General features: G+C 38.1%; 1 protein-coding gene across 5 annotated transcripts in view; it reads left to right on the top strand.

Moving 5' to 3' along the window:
- LOC113504196 (WD repeat-containing protein 7) overlaps window positions 1-20611 on the top strand; it is a 108111-nt gene that overhangs the window by 85350 nt on the left and 2150 nt on the right. For 4 of the 5 annotated variants that reach the window (XM_026886365.1, XM_026886368.1, XM_026886369.1 and 1 more), the window contains 13 exons: window positions 10436-10602; window positions 11034-11197; window positions 12092-12238; window positions 12799-12944; window positions 13441-13552; window positions 13949-14075; window positions 15499-15640; window positions 16548-16607; window positions 17366-17551; window positions 18223-18349; window positions 18619-18796; window positions 19182-19308; window positions 19960-20130. In XM_026886365.1, the coding sequence (XP_026742166.1) occupies window positions 10436-10602; window positions 11034-11197; window positions 12092-12238; window positions 12799-12944; window positions 13441-13552; window positions 13949-14075; window positions 15499-15640; window positions 16548-16607; window positions 17366-17551; window positions 18223-18349; window positions 18619-18796; window positions 19182-19308; window positions 19960-20130 (1854 nt within the window). The remainder of the gene's footprint in view (window positions 1-10435; window positions 10603-11033; window positions 11198-12091; window positions 12239-12798; window positions 12945-13440; window positions 13553-13948; window positions 14076-15498; window positions 15641-16547; window positions 16608-17365; window positions 17552-18222; window positions 18350-18618; window positions 18797-19181; window positions 19309-19959; window positions 20131-20611) is intronic. The other variant, XM_026886367.1, reaches the window with a different exon arrangement.

Raw genomic sequence — 20611 nt, 5'->3', positions numbered from 1 at the left:
TATTGTTTTATAATCGTTGTGCAAATACTTGAGATATCGCTTAACGAATATGCGTAAAAAATAACGAATTGAAAATATTCTCGTTTCGATATCGGTCGGTTCTTTGTTGCAAGCAACAAAAAAGTACAGTTTAGCTTTAAAGTACTATCAACGAAGAATAATACTGTTTTAATAAGTTAACATCTTCAGAATAGCTTTATTTTTAACTCAGTTCATCCATTTACATTATTTACTTATCTTTTTCCGGTATAAAACTGCAAATTCACGACAATGAGATTTCCTTTTGACAAATCTCCGATCGGGGAAATGTATCTCCTCAACAGCCTACAGCAGTCTACTGAACACTAATTAATTATGTTTCTTAAATGATAAGTCCTCTCCACTCACATTTATAATTTTTATCTTTGCTGTGCCCGACAGGGTCCACGATTGTTACCTATCAAAAAATGTTTACCACCTAAGCCTACATTGTGGAATGCAATAAAGAATTGAATTGAATTGAATTGAGGAGTATAACTCTTCCCAAAGTAATGCCATATCACCTGGTCCCCCGGCTACCGTATCCAGAACAAGCCTTTGATGTATCTTTAAATTTGACTGCACTTATGTCCAAATGGTTAAGGTCACCACGCCAAATCCACAAATACGACGAGACGAAGATTCGATCCCCGAGAAGGACAAGCGTTATGTCACCCACAAATGCATGTCCTGAGTCTTTGTGTCTTTGTGACATGTGACTTGAATATTTGTAAAACGCACACTCAAAATGAATTCATTTGTTCGGGAGTAGTAAAAAAACTTGAAGACTAGAAAATTGCCTAAACAAACAAAAATTAAAATCATTGAGGTATTAAAATGGAGGTCGCATTTCGACCAAAACCATTTTAGGGCATCACTGATAGCTACAAAGATCTAGATGTTAGCACACAATAAGTACTATGTCTATATAAGGTACTCCTTGAGAAATGTTACAATACTTTTAAGTAGCTCAAATTACTTTAAATTCTTTTTTGGTTTCGTTCTTTAAGATGTAAGTTTACTGATTGCAAAGTCGTGATCCGATTAAAAAAAAACTTTCAAGTGTTAGTTGTACTCGCTTCGACGGGTTTCCGAATTCACATTTGTAAAACAAGGTATAACTTTAAAATTAGAAACTCGAAAATCACATCTAAATCGGGTCACCCGTTTAGGAGATACTTGACTCTTTGAAGTCCATACATATTGCAAGGACAAATATTTGCAATTAATTTAAATATCTTGACTATTAAACTGAACAAATACAAACTTGCGAATTTGAATCTTTGCAATATAGGTATACATATATACTAAACTACCAGATTGCTACAAAATTAGTTTTAATATCCACAAATTGCTTGCATGTGAGAATTAGAGCGAAAGATTTACACGACACCTCGTCATTCAATGATGAGAGTTTTGTGTGTCGGGTCGCGTATAATTATAGATTGGTAATAGTCTTCTTATTGCAACATCATTCATGTATGCAAGAAGCAGGTGTCTGTGATTTTTCAACCCACGACGCAAAAAGAGGAGCTCGTGGCTAAGCTATGACCGCATAAGTAAATCGATTACTGGTTAAACTACGCTTGACGTGGTTGGTCCGTAGATGGGTGACCATCTTTGTCATAACGAGTTCCTCCGTGTTTCGGAAGGTACGTTAAGGGTCCCGGCTGTTATTCCTACATCTTTGACAGCCGTTACAGGTAGTCAGAAGCTAGAAAGTCTGACAACCAGTCTAACCGAGGGGTATCGTGTTGCCCAGGTAACTGGGTTGAGGAGGTCAGATAGGCAGTTGCTCCTTGTAAAACACTGGAAGCCGACCCCAACATAGTTGGGAAATGGCTAGGCCGATGATGACGCAAAAAGAGGGATATTAGAAGTTATATTAGACGTCTCTGTCTATCTGTGGCATCATAGTTCCCAAACGGATTTAGCGATTAAGATTTTTTAATAGTACCTATCGTGAGACTGATTCATTATTACATGATGCAACGGTTTACTCACGCGTATTTATCGGGATTGCCCGGCTAGTTTCGGACCCAACCGGAGTCCTTAATCATGAGTTGACACGGCGGCAGGGAACGTCGTGAATAAACCGTTATTAAATAAATAAATAAATATCAATACTTTTATGCTTTAAGGATACAAATTTATCGAAATAATACATAAAAATTGTTCCAATAAAAACTCAGGGCTAAACAGATCTAATCGGAAATAAAACATTAAAAACTAATACTAAAAATGAATCATGATCACCAAATTTGGTTCCCAAGCAATTACAATTGCGATTTTATCGATAATCGATTACACAAGCTGTTGTTAACCTTTATATCGATAAATTGGCACAACACTTATTTGTAGTGCGTTGAAAATTACGAACGCTAAAGTGCACGATTTGTTATTTTTAGGCAATGCTCTTTCGTTTTTAGGGACCAGTATACATGGGGCTTTAGTTATGGGTTCCGTTTACACCCTTTGGTTTCGGAAGCCTAAAATTCCTGTAAAAATGGATTTATCTTACCGAGTCATATAGGTTACTACTAACCGAATCTGCGCGACGGGTCGCGGGTTTGATCGCGTCGAACGACAAGCGTTTGTGGGGAGCCACGAATGCTTGTCTTGAGTCTGGATATCTTTGTGCATGTGACTTGAATGTTTGTGACACCCACCGCGACATGAGGATTAACTTCTATAGTAAAACCTTAGTATCTTAGTGCGGGAGTCGTCTTTTCTTATAATACCTTTCATTTTTAACACAACAAAAAGACAATTTGTTAAAAACTTGATCTAGTCATTACATGTCCATAATAAGCTACCATGACATTATGACTTAATGGCTGAGTATTAAGATGTAGATATATATAATGTCACTTGTTTGATTGATAACTACGGTTGAATAAATAATGGCAAGACAAGAAGGTGGGGGCAATAAGACTCATGTCTACCGGGCTATTAGGATTTGCTGAAAGGCTTACCGCGGTCCTGGTATCATCATCATCATCCTCACCAACAGCCTTTATCCTCACACAGCTAGGCATAGACCTCCCCTTTCTCGAGCCAATTTCTACGGTCCCGATATACAAAGGGCAAATGAAGGCACATGGATGGGTTAGTAAAAGTCTGACACACCCTTCCGCTCAACCCACAGCGAAAGGAATCATTTGGTGCTTTCTAACCTGAAAAAAAATTAATTCATATTCTACTTGGTAAATTCTCCAAAATATATGTTATTAACTGGGACCTAGTAGCATCGTTTCGATATCCGGTTCTGTAAAACTTTTAATAAGATTTAAAAAAGTTGCCTTTGTTGCATTGTTCCAATGATCAAAATTTAATTTCATATTAAGGCTATGACGGCTGAAAAGCAGCAATTGAAACTACACGCCACATTTGGTCAGCAAATTAGTAACTTATAAGGGCTTAAGACAAGTCACACAAATATAGTTATAATAAATAATAATTAAGGACAATGTCACCTGCAGTCCAGTGGGTGTCATGTGAGCGACCACTTTCTTAAAGTACAAGGTCCTGCACTGGTTACTAGTGATGGGGTTAATGTTATCGATTTTGATTTTCTAACTGTTGTATTTTGAAAATATATATATTGTTTTATTGCTAAAGCCAAATCTCAACTCATAATTGATCAAGTATTTAAATTTTAACAGTTTGTTTATTTTTTGTAATCGTCTCACTTAACAACTAAAAAAAATTAAAATATGTATTTTTCTATTTTTTCCTTTGCTTTCTTGTGTAACCAAAAATAAACGAAACCTGTTTAGATTATATGACGTTGTCATTTGAGCGAGATTTTCTAAATGGCGCGATGGCAGTATTGAGATTTTCCATAGTATTAATTTGGGTGTGAGCAGCAATCATTGTGATTCTTTTATTATTCGCGATCTACCGATAAGATTTATTTCTTAAGTTAACAATGATATTTAGGACCAAACTATCAATTGTTTCTCTTAAAACAGTTCTTTTACGTAACATTCCCTTTACTTTCCTTTTTACCGACATTTAATTTAATCGATAGTCTTACATGTCCCATCACTAGCAACGCCCTGCGGTCAGGTGACAACCCGTCATTTCACTGAAGGCTAACCCGGTCTAGTATTACCCACCTGAATGCCAGTTATACTGGTTAAACATTGCCGAGATATTGACACTGATTCAGTTTAACAAAAAGTAATAAAATTAGGAATTAATATTTGTTTTACAAGCAAAGCATTGTTTGAGCCCGACAAACGTACAGAAATTCAGTTTTGTATGTTTAGAAAACTACGATTAACCAAGGAAAGGATGTCAAATTAGGTTGGAATTAAAATGTATGATCGATTTTCCATTACTTATAATAAACTCCCAAAAATCCTATTAAATACCGAAAAAAGTATTTCAATAACATAAGAAATAATTTTCTCATTCATATTTCACCGAAAAATTCATTCAAAAACGATACATTCTTTTTTTTTATATAAAGTATTGCAAACTTGTCAGCGCGTACGCATACCATTGACGCTTACGCTCTGCGCATGCGCGTAATACGTGCGAATGTCAAGGCGTGGCTCGCGTTCCGTTTGTATTTGGTATCGTAACGTTATTTATTATTTATTACGTACTCATAATATTTAAAAGGTATTTTCTTTGTTTGTATGATGCCATTTTGTATGTCATTGTGTTTGTTTGGTGGTTATAGTTAGTATGTATTTTACCTCCGTGGTCGAGTGGCGTACGCACCGGTTTCAAGGTGTCGCTAGCTCTGAGGTCCCGGGTTCGATCCCCGGTCGGGTAAAAATGTAAAAATTCACATTTCTACATTGTCTCGGGTCTGGGTGTTTGTGGTACCTTCGTTGTATCTGAATTCCATGACACAAGTGCTGTAGCAACTTACTTTGGGTATAGAACAATGTATGTGATGTTGTCCGCATTTATTTTATTTATAATGGTTTTGTCTTTTCCTTTTTGGGTGATATTTATTTTTCCGGGGTCCCTTGATTACTATGAAGAGAATTTTCCATGGGAATTAAATGGTAATTTTTACGAGACACCCAAGAATTTTCTTTACGAATGTGAAAAATAAATACATTTGTATGATAAATTAGTATGTATTGTTAATCGCAGAAACTGCCGCTCTGTCTGTCCTTATATATGCTTATAACTTTTAAACTAAACGACAGATTCCAATGCGGTTTTTTTTCATAGACAATGTGATTCAAGAGGAAGAAATAATACATGCGTTATATAAGAAAAAAGACGGATAATTTTAAAGGTTTCTAATGTATCGAATATTTTATTTACGCTTTCATTACAAACTTTCCACTCTTGCTCTTTCTCTCTTTTTTTCTAAAATATTCTATGATAAAGGTATACCTACAAAAAAAAAAATACAGGTGTATGTCTATCTAAGGTATACATAAGGTTAAATTCACTTTAACCATTTTTTGAGTAATCATTTTTTTTAAACATGATTTAGCTAATTTTCAAAAAATAAACTTTAAAATCTTGGAATTCATATCAGTTTCCGATCGAGTTACGAATGTATTCACAGCACGGCCTCCCTGACTAGGTCAAGGCTAACAATGCACTATCATTAAGTAATTGTAACATTTACTTGCTCTATATACAATTTTATAATTATGTAAGTAGTAGACGGTCAAGTAAGAATCGTGACGCTCTGGGTTCCGGACAAAAATGCATAAAAATGACTGTAAGTAACCGTCACTTACGAGTTACGATTGAAGTAGTTGATCAGAGAAATGAGATCGAAAGCTTTAACGACAACAGGGCCCCGATTCCGCTATTTACAATGACCGATAAATTGATAAAAATTGGCTTAAAATGTCAATTTTCGTATTTTATTAAACATTTTCTACTGGCCGATGAATGCTTGTTTTTTGTGATTGCGTGGATTGTGTGAAAGACGATATGGCTGTAAAGAGTGTTACCTGTGGGATGACGGCCGATAGAAAGGTACCTATGGAAGAAGAATACATGTCATGTGGAAGGAGGGCAGGGGAATGACGATGATGATGTTTATAAATTATCTATTGACAAAATCAAAAATATTTAGAAACCGTATGATAAAGAAACGTGACGCCATATTATTATCGTAACGGACTTCAATTGCATTGACGTCCACGTCCTTTTTTTTTTTGGTTAGGCGGGGGTATCCTCATGGACACCCACTCCCTCGGGGGAGGAAATGGGTAGTGTCAGACTCTTACTGACTAAACCTGAACCGCCGTGCTACGTCATCCGCGTTTTTGTGTCGGTGTATGGCAATGCGTTGCAATCAGTTGCAAATACAGTCCACTTACCCCCTAGCGGAGCTTAAAGAAGTTTTACTTAAAAATAAATTTTGTTCACTAATCAATTTTATTTTATTTCCAATTCTAAACAAACAATAAACCTGTTCAATAAATTAGTTAAAACAATAAACAAATACTTCCTTATTTATCGGTTAAGTGCGTAAATTGAAGATACATATTAATTACGTATTAAATCAACATTAAAAATAACTATTCCGGATTATTTTAATCATATGCTCGTTTCCGTATTATGCTAATTGATTGCTTTTCCTTAATTTATTTGGTTAATAAGTAGTTTTTAATTGTAGTCCGGTCATTTTAGGCTGACTGCAGAGGAGTGTTAGAGTTAATATAATATATAAAAAAATCTATATACGAGGTATAAAAATCTCTATCCTATGTGTCGATCCTGGTTATAAACTATCTGTAGACCAAGTTTCGTCTAAATCCGTTCTGTGGCTTTTGCGTGAAATAGGAACAAACATCCATACATACAAACTTTCGGGTTTATATTAGTGGGATAAACATTTAGAAAAATAAAACAGAAAGTAATTTAAGTTTAATAAGTAGCTCATGTCCTTTGTCAGGCCTCCAGACTACCTGTGTACCAAAATCCATTACCAGCGGTCAGTAGTTCTGGCGTGAAAGCGTGACAGACAGTCAGACATAGATACTTTCGCGTTTATATATATTAGTATGAATTTTAACTACAATTTATACAAAATACGCAATATCCTCGTTATCTCAGTTATTTACATTTTGTATTAGTTTCGTGTTAGGCGGAAGCGGAAATCGAATGTCGGTAATTCACGATCTTGAATAATAAATACGGTTTGAGACTTATCTTAATTATAGACTAAAATAATTACTAAATTGTGTTTTTCGAAACTAGGTAGATTCTGCAGTGGTAAATCAGGTTGTTAAATTAAAAGGACTAGAAATCTCAGTATTTTTTTTTTCTCAAAAATACGCGAATATCTCAAGAGTAGGTTTTTAACAATAGGTACTATCAGTTTGACATCCAAAAGTTATCATAGAAAAATAAACTTGTGTACACAATCATTTGTGTGCATAACCATTCTGTAGTTCAATTTATAAACTACAGTCAAAAAATTATCAAATTCGATCAAGTAATTCTTAAGTCAAAATATACCAAACAACAAATCACACTTGTCAGCTATTATATTCTCACTAGTATTAAAGAAACATTGGCAACATTATATTATAAATCGTCGCATTCCTCTCCGCGCAGATTGCAACAGTCAGGAATCACGCGGCGACTGCCAACCCACAAACCGTTGCGACATAGGTACCTACTTACAACGTTCAACAATTGCGGAAGTCGAACCAGCCTCATTGAGACGACAAGAGATATATCGTTCAATTTGCAATACATTGCGTAGCTCAACAGCTCTGGTATCAAAAGTGATGTATCATTGCCGGCAATGTATTGCGACTTGTTAGATAATTCTCGCTTCGACTGATTTAGATTCGATTTTGTGGTGCGAGAATTTAATACTAGTTGTTATACATTGCCGTTTGTGGTCTTTTATAACGCTAACTCATTCCCGTGGTTTTGCACGCCTTATTTCTGCTTATATGACTTTTAGCATGATTATATAAATCATAAAGCCTTACTCTATAAATGTACTATCCTACACCAAAAATAGAACTCCGGTGAATTGCGAAACGAACTTACAACACCGAAGGTTGTACCTCTCCAAATATCATCGAAATTGGTCCATCCGTTTAAGCGTGGAGTTATAACAGACACACAAACAAATATAATCACATAGTTTTAGAATATTAGTGTGATACCATCATTAACACGCAATGTAAGGCGAAAACAAGAAAGTTTCTCGCGCCTTCAGAATAATTATTTGGTGTATGGTAGCAACGCCATCTGTAGTAATGTTGCAGAACTATTCGATTTATGAACTGCACAGTAGTGTTTAATTTGTAAATGGTTTCCGTATCAAAATAGTTAATATAATCTCATAGATAAAAAATACAAAATAAATAGAATAAAACAACCACTTAATAAATAAAAATAATCTGTGATACATAATCTAAATAAAGTTAGCATCCTCCTATCTCGTACATTGCCGTGCCCTACAGGGTCCACCTGTTGAACATAATGGAGTGCAATAAAAATATTGAGTATTGAGTATCTACAGAAATATTAGATTTGTGATCTATAAACACTCATATCTTGTTAATGATGCAATCGATTTTAATGGAACTGGGAATTACCACAAAGAAACTCGCTTTCACACAGAAAACCGCATAAAAAATTGGTTTACTTTTGGGATTTATTGGGATTCCGCAAACACAGAGACAAATCTTACTTGGCCCACAAAAACCCAGAGATGCATAGAAGAAGACTTTAAATTTATATTTAATTAAAAGAAATATTCATTGCGATAACGACCGTACACTCGGAATAAATAGTTGCACTCATTTAGGAGTTGAACAATGGAAATTTGAGCCCCGATTCTGCTGTCGATGAATGAATGAAAATTGGCTTAAAATTACACTTCTCTTAAGTATACAACAATTGGAAACTCGGTACGGGCCGGCACACTCAAGATCAATGCAATGAATTTCCAAATATTGTGTTGGAAAAATGATTAAGATAATAAGAATAATTTCCAATTTAATCCAATTGCCATTCATTCATCGGCCATTGTAAATAGCAGAATCGGTGTCCAGGTTGAACGCAACGGCTTTAACATCTAAGCTACCGGTGTGATATGTCAATAATAATTTAAGACTACCGTACTATTAAGGCAATTTTCCAGAAACTGAATCCAAATTATATTTCTAATGCAATATGGTGAAACGGAGCATTTGTGGAAACCCCTACGGCATAGTAATGGTATCTAATAGTGATAGCAAATGTCAAAACTATTTGCTTGTCTATATGTGTGTCATGTTCTTACTAATATTATTAACTTGCAGTCGCCCGCGGCTCCGTCCGATTTTAATCGGTCGTGTAGGATAATACAATTTTTAAAGTCGAATAAAAATAATTTGCGTTATATCAGACTATAATTATAGTCAGTCCTTGTTAAATTTCGTCATAATCTGTCCAGTAGTTCTTAAGTGTCGTTGACAAAATTCTACGAACCTTTTTACTAAGCCACTGCTGTCCATCCGTCTGTCCGTCAGCCACTACTGAGGTTGTATCTCATAATTATCATAGGTGAATGTTGAATTTTTCACAGAATATTTATTTCTGAATATATTTCAAAGATAGTTATGAATTTAAATAGTCTGTATTATGCGTATTTAAATATTAAAAATAAGCTACGCTTGCTACAGTTTCAAATTCGATAGGTGACTATTTTTTAATACCTTTTCCTTAGCCTATAGTCCGGCTTGCACTTGACTTTTATTGTTTTGTATTATAAGTAGCTTAAATCTCTTTATAAAAACTTATATTATCTAAATACGCGTTTATTTTGCGTTTGATATATTTTCAAACGTAAACGGCTAAACATATTTTATTACAAAGCAGGTTTAAATATATACCTAACATTGTTTAAAACATTTTTCCTCATTTCTCATACATACTTGTAGTTAAGTGCAAGGTCAATTACTTCGAAATGTTAGTTACTCAATAATTATGAGTTTAACTATCTTTTGTTCAGTATTTTATGAGGTATTGCTGGCAGGGTCACATACTCACATAGCTTAGATTAATTTAAACAATTTTAAGAATGAATTCTGTACTTCAACTCTACGATGGTGAAACAACATTTGATCCAATTTGATGTAAATAAATCTGTCCTCATATTTTAGAAAAAAACTATGCCTCAAAATCAGGAAACAATTTCGCTGTAACTTGCCTCTTTTCAATCAACTTCAAAAAGGACCATGTTCTCAATTCGTCCGTTTTTTTATGTTTCTTACCTCAGAACTTTGGACTGGATGAACCGATCTTAAAATAATAATAATAGTCGTAATAGCATATTTTGACGTATCTAAATATGTTTCTTCTTCAAGCCTTCAAGATCTCATCGTAACCCAAAGTCCTAACAGTCTTCCACTTTGGAATATGATTTATGAAATTAAGTTCTGTGTCTAAATTCCATTTCCCATTGTTATAGAAGAGGCGAATCAGAGCAAGCGACAGAGGCCCCGTGATATCTCCCTGGCGGAACCCCCTCACACCATGGAGATCGCACAGATTCTCATCTCGCTACTCCACGCCTGGGGCCTGGACCCGGACCTCGACAGGGTCTGCGAATCCAAGTTGGGACTTCTGAGACCAATGGTAAGTTTTTAATACATCCCATATGAATTATTAAATGGATGCAACGTTTACTTACGCATATTTATCGGGAGTGTCCGTCTAGTTTTGGACACGACTGGAGTCTTTAATCATGAGCTGACGCGGCGGGTTCGCGATAAATTTATATTATAACTAATAAATAACACATACCTAAGTAGCAAAAATCTATTACATCTAGATTGTAGGCCTTCATGAAGTCACAGTCTTATGAAAATATGTTTTTAATTTATTTATCACAACATCAATTTGATCCACGAATGCTTGTTCTGAGTCTAAGTGTTTTAGTGCATGTGACTTGAATATTTGTGAAAACCCCCGCGACACAAGGATTAAATTCCTTAGTGCGGGAGTCGGGAGTAGTCTTATGTATTTATAGCGTTTTTCCCTACAAACCACTGACTCCACATTCACAGGTCCCAGTCTGCTTCGGCGTGGTCTCCCGTCACGGGCACATGGCTGTCCAGCTCCCGACCTGGCTCGGCAGCTGGGCGGACGCCTGCGCCTCCGCCCCTGATGACCCGCTGCTGGTGACCTCCGATCTGCCTCCCGAATTATTGAGACAGGAGAAGTTGACCAGGTATGGTGTTTAGTGTGGTGAAGATAGACAGGTGTTTTGTATTGGCTGTTAGTTTATAAAGCAAGGGTTCAGGACTGTCAATCCTTTGTTTTTGTACAAAAAACCATTCTCTGAGGATTCCGCACAGTAATTAAATAGGTTAGATGACAATAATATTTCATTTTTTTTGTTTGTTGTATTTTATTTTCTATTGAGCCATTATTGTCCCACTGCAGGGCAAAGGCCTCTCTTGTTGCAATAACTATTACTAAACCTCGATTTTGACTCATATACATCGTTCTGTAAAAATGTCAACTCTCTTTCACGGTTTATAAGGTACAGCATGGAGACGAACGGACAGACAGGCTGTATCTCAAGGACCTTGATAGGTAAACAGTCGAAATCCTGTCCAGATTTAAAACCCTGGCAATATAAAAAAAACCATTAAATCTATTCTGATATCCAGTTATCTCTTTGTAGGTTTTAATGTCCGATTAACGAGATATTCTTTTATATCTTCACCACACGTGATGACATGATACCACACATGACAACACACATGAAGACATGACGTCCCATGTCTCCACATATGATGACATGACTTAACATATGATGGCAAGACCCCAAATATAACTCCACACATGAAGACATGACGTTACATATGGCTACACACATGATGACATGACGTAACATATGACAACACACATGACGACATGACGTCACATGTGACTCCACACATGATGACAAGGCGTCACACATGAGAACACACTTGAAGACTTGACGTCACATGTGCGTCCACACATGACGACATGATACCGCATATGATAACACACATGAAGACTTGACGCCACAAGTGACTCTTTTATATCTTCCCAAATAACTTAATTAACTATCATATTGCCCCATCTATTCCAGACTATTCTCATCGAAGCTCCACTGGGAGCTGAGCACGACCCTGACCACGAACCACCTCCTCTCCATCGTGGCGCTCGCTAACACCCTCATGTCCATGAGCAACGCCAGCTTCGTGCCGGAGCAGGAGGTCATCAGGAGACTGCACAGGTGATGGATAGCGTAGCTTTGAAGCTGTCTTTGGAGGCAGATTTACTTATGATTACCTACAGATAGTCCACACGATTGCCCGACTAGTTTCGGTTGGTTCCGAAACTAGTTGGGAAATGACGTTTAATACGCGTGGCTGATTAATTGCGTCTTTTAGTGTATACCTCTTTGATTTGGATTCGAGATGAAGTGAATAATAATATTTTCGAAGTAATATGACATTGATAAACAAGCAAACAGATAGAAATAGTTAAACTATAAAGATTTCGTTGCCTCACACCTAAAAAAACTTTGCTTGATATTGGAGTGTTGAGAATGGTTCAAACTTCTAAATCGAAATACACATCAAAACGTGGAATAGAATATACGTAACTCTTATAAAGCGTGACGCTACAATGTTGACATAATTATTATAATGATGTCACCATTGTAGAGTATAGTTACCCCCACTCTTCCGCCGAGCACTCAAAACCCGTGCCGGTAACTATAACACTGTAGAAAAAACAGCTAGCTTATGAACCATTCCCAAGTCTTAACGCTGTCGGCACCCCTTGCCTCAGACCGTCCACCAGGAGCTCGTCTTCCTGGGCAGCTGATGAGGAACGAGAGGAACAGCTGGCAGCCCAGCAGGCTCACATCAAACAGGGCTGGTCCCTCCTCGCCACGCTACACTGCGTGCTACTGCCAGACAAGGTCGTTGCTGCTGGTAAGTTGAATAGACCTGCTTGTACAAGTCCCACTGTCGGGCATAGTCCCTTTTTCCTTATGTAGAATGTTCCGAGTATTGATAACCACGCTAGTTCACTGCGGGTTGACAATTTTAGATTACAATATTTTTGATTTAGGTTTCCTTATGATATTTGCCTTCGCCGTTTGTCAACGATGTCTCAGAATAATTAAAAAGTTAATAGGTGATTAGTAGATTGCTTGCGTTGATATCCAACCTGCACCCTCTTGTAAACAAATCCATATGTAGAACCGAAAGACCACATCCAAAATTCCGTTTTCAAAAACCACAAGTGGTTACACCTTCACAAGCACTTAACACTAAGTAAGGCCCACGCTTGAGCCCAACTACTTATCCCCTGTCCCAAATTACTCATATTCCAAGTACCGCAGTACTTTTTCTGGGCTTAGCTTTGATTTCTGCGAAGCCTACGAATTTTAAATTAGTACATACTAAAATGAACTTTATACTCTAGGTGCTAAGAGCTTCAAGCGGCCACAGGTTGAGATGTTGGCGCGACGCTGGCAACACCACTGCCTCGAGGTTCGGGAAGCGGCGCAGGCGCTGCTACTCGCTGAACTTGGCAGGTGAGTCAAGCAAAATGAGAAATATTTACTATAATCATATGTTTTTAGTATGTTAATCAGTAAAGTAAGATATAAGTGTGTTTTTCAACTCAGAATACAAACTTTGCTTGGTTTGGTACTAGAGAGCGCTTTGCGAAATTTGCGTCATGTTAAAAAAGAAACAGAAGCATATCCTCAACTAAAAAACATTTAATCATCAAAATCTTAGCCTTTTCCAACTACATTGTGGTCGGCTTCCAGTCGAACCGGATTCAGCTGAGTACCAGCGTTTTACAAGGAGCGACTGCCTATCTGACCTCCTCAACCCAGTTACCTGGACAACAGGCTTTAATTAGACTTTAGACACACTTACTTTAAAGCCGTTGCGTTATAATAATAATAATTTTTATCGTACAGACTCGGTCCAAAAGGCCGTAAGACATTAGTGGACAACTGGGCTCAGTTCTTGCCGCTATACACGCACACCGAGAGCATCAACCCTCACGCCACGCAGAAGGAACCGGCAGAGAAGCTCGTCGCTAACGTGAGTTGATCCTCTAACAGAATCACACGTGTCATGATGACATGACTTCACTATAATGGCTGACATCACATACGACTTCACACACGAGGACATGTCACCACACGTGATGACATGATACCACACATGACAACACACATGAAGACATGACGTCCCATGTCTCCACATATGATGACATGACTTAACATATGATGGCAAGACCCCAAATATAACTCCACACATGAAGACATGACGTTACATATGGCTACACACATGATGACATGACGTAACATATGACAACACACATGACGACATGACGTCACATGTGACTCCACACATGATGACAAGGCGTCACACATGAGAACACACTTGAAGACTTGACGTCACATGTGCGTCCACACATGACGACATGATACCGCATATGATAACACACATGAAGACTTGACGCCACAAGTGACTCCACACATGATGACATGACGTCACAGGTGACTCCTCACGTGATGACGAGACTTCACATACGACAACTCACATGAAGACATGACGTCACATGTAAATCCACACATGACGACATGATACCACATATGACAACATATATGATGACAAGACGTCCCATGTCTCCACACATGATGACATGACGTCACATGTGACTCTACATATGATGACCTAACTCCACATATGACTACACACATGATGACATGACGTCACAGGTGACTTCACACATGATAACAAGACACCGCATATGATGACATGACATCACACATGACAACACATGATGACATAACTCCACACATGATGACATGACGTCCCTGGCCTCCACACATGGTGACATGACATCACACATGTCTCTACATGTGATAACCTGACTCCACATATGACTCCACACATGATGACATGACGTCACATATGACGACGTGACGTCACCTGTGACTCCACACATGATGACAAGACGTCGCATATAACGACATGACGTCACCTGTGACTCCACACATGACGACACGACTTCACACATGTCTCTACATATGATAACCTGACTCCACATATGATACCACACATGATGACATGACTTCACACATGTCTCTACATATGATGACTTAACTCCACATATGACTACACACATGATGACATGACGTCACATACGACAACACACATGACGACAGGACGTCACATTTGACTCCACATGTGACTCCACACATGATGACAAGACGTCTCACATGACAACACACATGAAGACATGACGTCACATGTGAGTCCACACATGACGACATGACTTCACACATGTCCCCACATATGAATCCCTGACTCCACATATGACTCCACACATGAGGACATGACTTCACACATGTCTCCACATATGATGACCTGACTCCGCATATGACTCCACAAAAGATCACTACAAGCCTCTAACAACACTTTAGCTCTAACTTACTCTAGCGTACTTCTTTTGCAGCAAGAAGAAGAGTTTGAAGAGGAAGAAGAGGAGATAGTCCGAAAACCTTCCTCGTTGGCGGAGCTCAAGAGGAAGCAGACCACAGCCGTCGTCCTGCTGGGAGTGATAGGCGCAGAGTTTGGACAGGATATCACCAGCGAAGGTTAGGAGTACTGTTATAATTGAGACGTGGTTACTAGCTAAAGTTGATACGGGAATGGTGATGTCAATGAATGTCGAGACATTTAACCCATTAGGAAGTTAACCCAGATTTACTCCAAACTCTAGCTGAATTAACCCCAAAACCTGTAAGAATTAAACTGAGCTTTATTAAAAAAATCATTCAACCCTAGATGGCGGTGAGTTTTTAGTTTGGGTTGAGTAAAATAACAAGTTAATGGACCAAAATTGAATCTGGTAAACAAATATATTCCATTATTATTGATAATTGATATTCAATATCCCTGGACTTTCTTGTTCTTAGTAAATATATATTCTGCTTGTCAACTTAAGAATTGTGAGTGTTTCAGTGTGAGATAATCTGCCATTTGTTTTTGCATGCATGTATTCACAAACGGATCTCAACTTAGTGATGTTTAAAACCGATTAGGCTTCTGCAAGTAAAAGTTAAAAAGGAAATCATTGTATTTAGTTAACTCTGTATATCTGTTTTTCACCAGATTGTATCTCATGAACTGTGATACCTAGGCAGTTGATGCACACATTTCTGTTGCCACTATAACAGATAGCAATAAAAATCAAAGTCAAGTGACGGTTGCAACGGTAATGGGTCACAATTTATTTTGAGATTTTCAGCGTATCGGTACGGAACTTCGGTGTCGTAAGTCTGACTCGCACTTAACCATTTTGTGTCTACATTCTACTTAACAGAGGTAATACACTGGTACTTAGCTGCATCCGGTTAGACAGGAAGCCAACCCCAAGATAGCTGGGAAACGTCTAGGTTGATGATGATTCTATTTAACAAAGACAGTGACGTTTGTGAATACAATCATCGTTTAATATGCTAGCTTTTAATTTATTTGCGGTTTTCGCTTTTTGTGTTATAGGGGCGGCAGGGAATAAGCGGCGCAAGGACGGAGACAGCCGAAAGAGTTCTGTGGTTGAAGGTAGGTGGCGCCTCCTAATGGTCCATTTTTCTGCGCTTTATTTGGTATATTTAATTATGCTGTTGTTCTTGGAGATTTTTTTGAGCTGAGATGGCTGATAATATAGAATTTAACGTTGTATTGATGTTGATTTTTTAAGAATATCAAATTATTTTCAATGACAGTTAAAATAGTCAATAGAATTAGTTTTTCTACAAAGTCATAATTTATTGAAACAAAATATTTTTATTGTAATGACCAGTTTCATTATAAGGTAATACGTATCCTAAGATAAATGCTTACTCATGAATATTCGTAAACGACGACACAAGGATTAAATTTGTCGAAGCGGAAGGCGTTAACAAAAAACGACTACAAATTGTTCCATTAACTTCACCTATACTTAAAAAGGATGGACCGATGACCTAAATAATGTACATGTCTTAGCCTAGATATGGGAGTCGGATTACCGGGTGTTGTGGAGCAACTTAGTCGGCGCCTACGCCCAGCATTTGGTTTCAATAGGCGAAATTGCTTGATTGAAACTTCCAGTTCCAGCAGTTGATTTCAATAGGCTAGCTTAATTTATTGATATTTAAAAACCCTTCTTATCTTAACTTGATCGACGCCTATGTCCAGCAGTGAGTTTTATCAGGCTGAATTGCTTGATTTCTACTTACAAAACCCTCATCTTAACTTAGTCTACGCCTGTCGAGCAGTGGCTTTCAATAGGCTAAATTGTTTAATTTATACTTAAAACCCCTCTTTTTATCTTCCAGGATTCACTCTGAGCTCGTCTAACAACCTGGCCCGCCTCACAGCGCTGGCCCTCACTCACCTGCTCCTATCCTCGGCGTGTCCTCGCCTGCCCGCGCACACGCCGCTCCGCCGCGCCGCCGTCGACCTCCTAGGGAGAGGGTTCACTGTATGGGAGCCTTATTTGGATGTCAGCCATGTTTTGTTGGGTAAGTAAATGTTACATGGTCATAAAAGTGCATTATTAGGCCGATATTCAGGTTATGGAGTGAATGGAAAACCGACTCTAAATCTATCCTCAATTGAATTCTTTATTGCATACCATAGTGTTACAAATGTAGTCAATTACTTAGTAAGTTCATCTAGTAGAATCTTTTTAAGAACAGAAACATATAACTGATTTTAATTAAAAATAATTTGAAACATTTTTATGTGTGTCAGAATAAAGCACAAAACAATCACATTCACTTGACCGTACACTCCATAATGGTTTCTCCCATATCCTTGTATTTTTATTTTCTCGTTTCCGCTCTATTTTTCTTTTAAAAAGCGCAACCATCGTCGTCGGAATGTATTTTGTTAATGATAATACCGAAACGACAACAAAGTTGTTTTTTTTGTTTAACAAAAAAAAGACGAATTGAGAACTAAAATCAAAATCAAAATGTTTATTTGCATGTTAAGGTTGTACAGTTGTTAAATACATATAATTGAAGTTCAGCTTAACGGCCTTTTTCAGGCGTTGCAAAAATGTGAAAAACTCCCCCTTTTTAAGTTGATTGAAGCAGTACTTAATTATTCTCCGCTACATTACAGCCCCTATTGATCGTACAGCTTGTGACGTGTATGACTATCTCACCATCATGTATGTTGCGTGCAGGCTTGCTGGAGATGTGCTGTGACGCTGACAAGCTGGTCCCCTCCATGACGTACGGGCTGCCGCTCACGCCGCAGGCCGACTCCTGCCGCACCGCCAGGCACGCACTCACACTCATCGCTACTGCCAGGTGAGTATCCTTGAATCCTACTAATATCCACGAACGCTTGTCCTGAGTCTGGGATACATGTATCTTCAATGTTTGTAAAAACCTAAGGATTAACACAAATATTTATTTTTTTAAACTTTCATGTACAATTTGATACATCTGTCTTATTTATTTTTTAATCTGGCGAAAATAAAATACCATTATTTTCTTCGGGTTACTTAAAAACTCCAACACCAGGTTGCACGTCAACCATGCGAATTGAATAAGAAGAATTCTTATTTTGTCCCCAGACCTGCTGCCTTCATCACGACCATGGCCCGTGAGGTGGCTCGCTGCGCGGCGGCCGCTCAGGGCGGGCAGCCCTCCGCCGCCTACCTCGCGCTGCAGAAGGGCCGCGCCGAGGTGTTGCGGGGAATCGAACTGCTCATCGACAGGATGCACAATGAGGTCGCTGAGTTGTTGGTCGAGGTATGTATAATATGTGATCTATTTGTCGTGTTTCGGAAGGCATCTTAAGTTGTGGACCTTGGCTGTTATTCGTGCATTTTTGGTAGTCGCTACAGGTATTAAGATAAAAGATACTATTATAAATCTAATTAATAAATTTAAAAAGTCTAAGAACCTACATTTTTAACACGTTACTCCATTCAAATTTTATCAAAATTGGTCTAGTCTATTTCAGGTCTATATTTGTAAATTGCATAGTCATCGGGTTTGAAACTACACTGAAAATTTCAGCCTGTTAGCTTATCGGGAAGTGTGTCAAAATTGAGTTACAAATATCCAACCGGAATGACAAACAAACAAAGAAGAAAGTGAGTGTATAATCAGTAACTTCCCCTTTTATCTGCAGGTGATGGACATAATCCTGCACTGCGTGGACCAGTCTCACCTGAAGAGTAAGGGCCTGAACGAGGTGTTCCCCGCCATCTGTCGGTACAACCAGGTATCACACTGCCCAGCTACTAGGAGGATTGCAGGTGTGTACCCTGTTGTAACTTATTCAATTTCTTTTTATTATTTTTTTCGAATTTAATTTCCATTTTAATAATTATGACTTGAATAGTAGCTGTTGCCAGTGGCTCCGCCCGCTACACATCACACAAAATTAATATAAAAACTATCTTACGTATGTATTGTATCGTAAGTATTTATGTAATCCAAGTTATAAACTATCTGAATACCAAATTTCGTCCGAATCCTTCAAATGGATTTTGGGTGAAAGAGTAACGAACATCAATCTTTATTTATCGTGTTGCACAGGTAAATAGGTTGAAGAGGTCAGATAGGCAGTCGCTCGTTGTAAAACACTGGTACTTAGCTGTATGGAGATGATGATTATTATTTTCTCTGGCCTGTTGGTCTTGTGGCCCAGTGTGTAGTAACCCTGACTGCTACACCGGAGTTCGAGGGGTTTCGATTCCCACCCAGGACAAAGGTTTGTGTGATAAGCACGATCATTTGTTCTGTGTCTGGATGTAATTTATCCATATTATGTATATATTTAGAAATATATAAGTATGTTTATCAGTTGTCTAGTACTCATAATACAAGCTCTGCTTAGTTTGAGACTAGAGGGCGTTGTTTGAAAGTTGTGGAATATTATATTTATGGTGATGTCTTGTTCCCAGTTGGCAGTCATACCGGCCAGCTAGCCATGTACGAGCTCCGCGCGGGCCGCTGCCAGTCGCTGGCGGCCCACAGCGGGCCCGTCACGGCCTGCGCCTTCAGCCCCGACGGGCGCTACCTCGTGTCATACGCGACGGCTGATAACAGGCTGTCGTTCTGGCAGAGTACCGCCGGTAAGTAGTGTGGATTCGGATGGCGTACTAATGAAGTTTGCAGAGTTAATCATAGTGGGGGAGGGTGGGAGTTTTTTATTTTACTGGGATCGACCACCGATTTCCAACGACCCCTGAAAAATACCCTACGGTGCTTAAAAAACTTTTAATACTTGTTTCACCAATAACAGCATTTGAATTTCTGCCACGGTAAAAGAATTTCACAAATTTACTCCAGTCTTTTACAATTTTCTTTAGACGGATTCAAGTTCAGTTAAGCGGCATTACCCAGTTGGTCTCAGACCTCGGTCAGAAGTGATGTAGCAAGTCGAAGTGGCAGCTGCCAGTTCGACTCTCGATATTATGTTTAAAGCTTTACATCATGATTAACGGCTCCTAATGCATCCTATTAACTACGTGCATGTTGCATCCACCTTTAATATTAAATACACTAGTCTATAAGCTGTTTTGTTTAAGTTTGTTTCAGTATATACTTCATTTA

This window comes from Trichoplusia ni, chromosome 21 (assembly GCF_003590095.1).
Source record: "Trichoplusia ni isolate ovarian cell line Hi5 chromosome 21, tn1, whole genome shotgun sequence".
Classification (NCBI taxonomy): Eukaryota; Metazoa; Arthropoda; class Insecta; order Lepidoptera; family Noctuidae; genus Trichoplusia; species Trichoplusia ni.
This window is presented reverse-complemented; position numbering and strand designations above follow the sequence as displayed.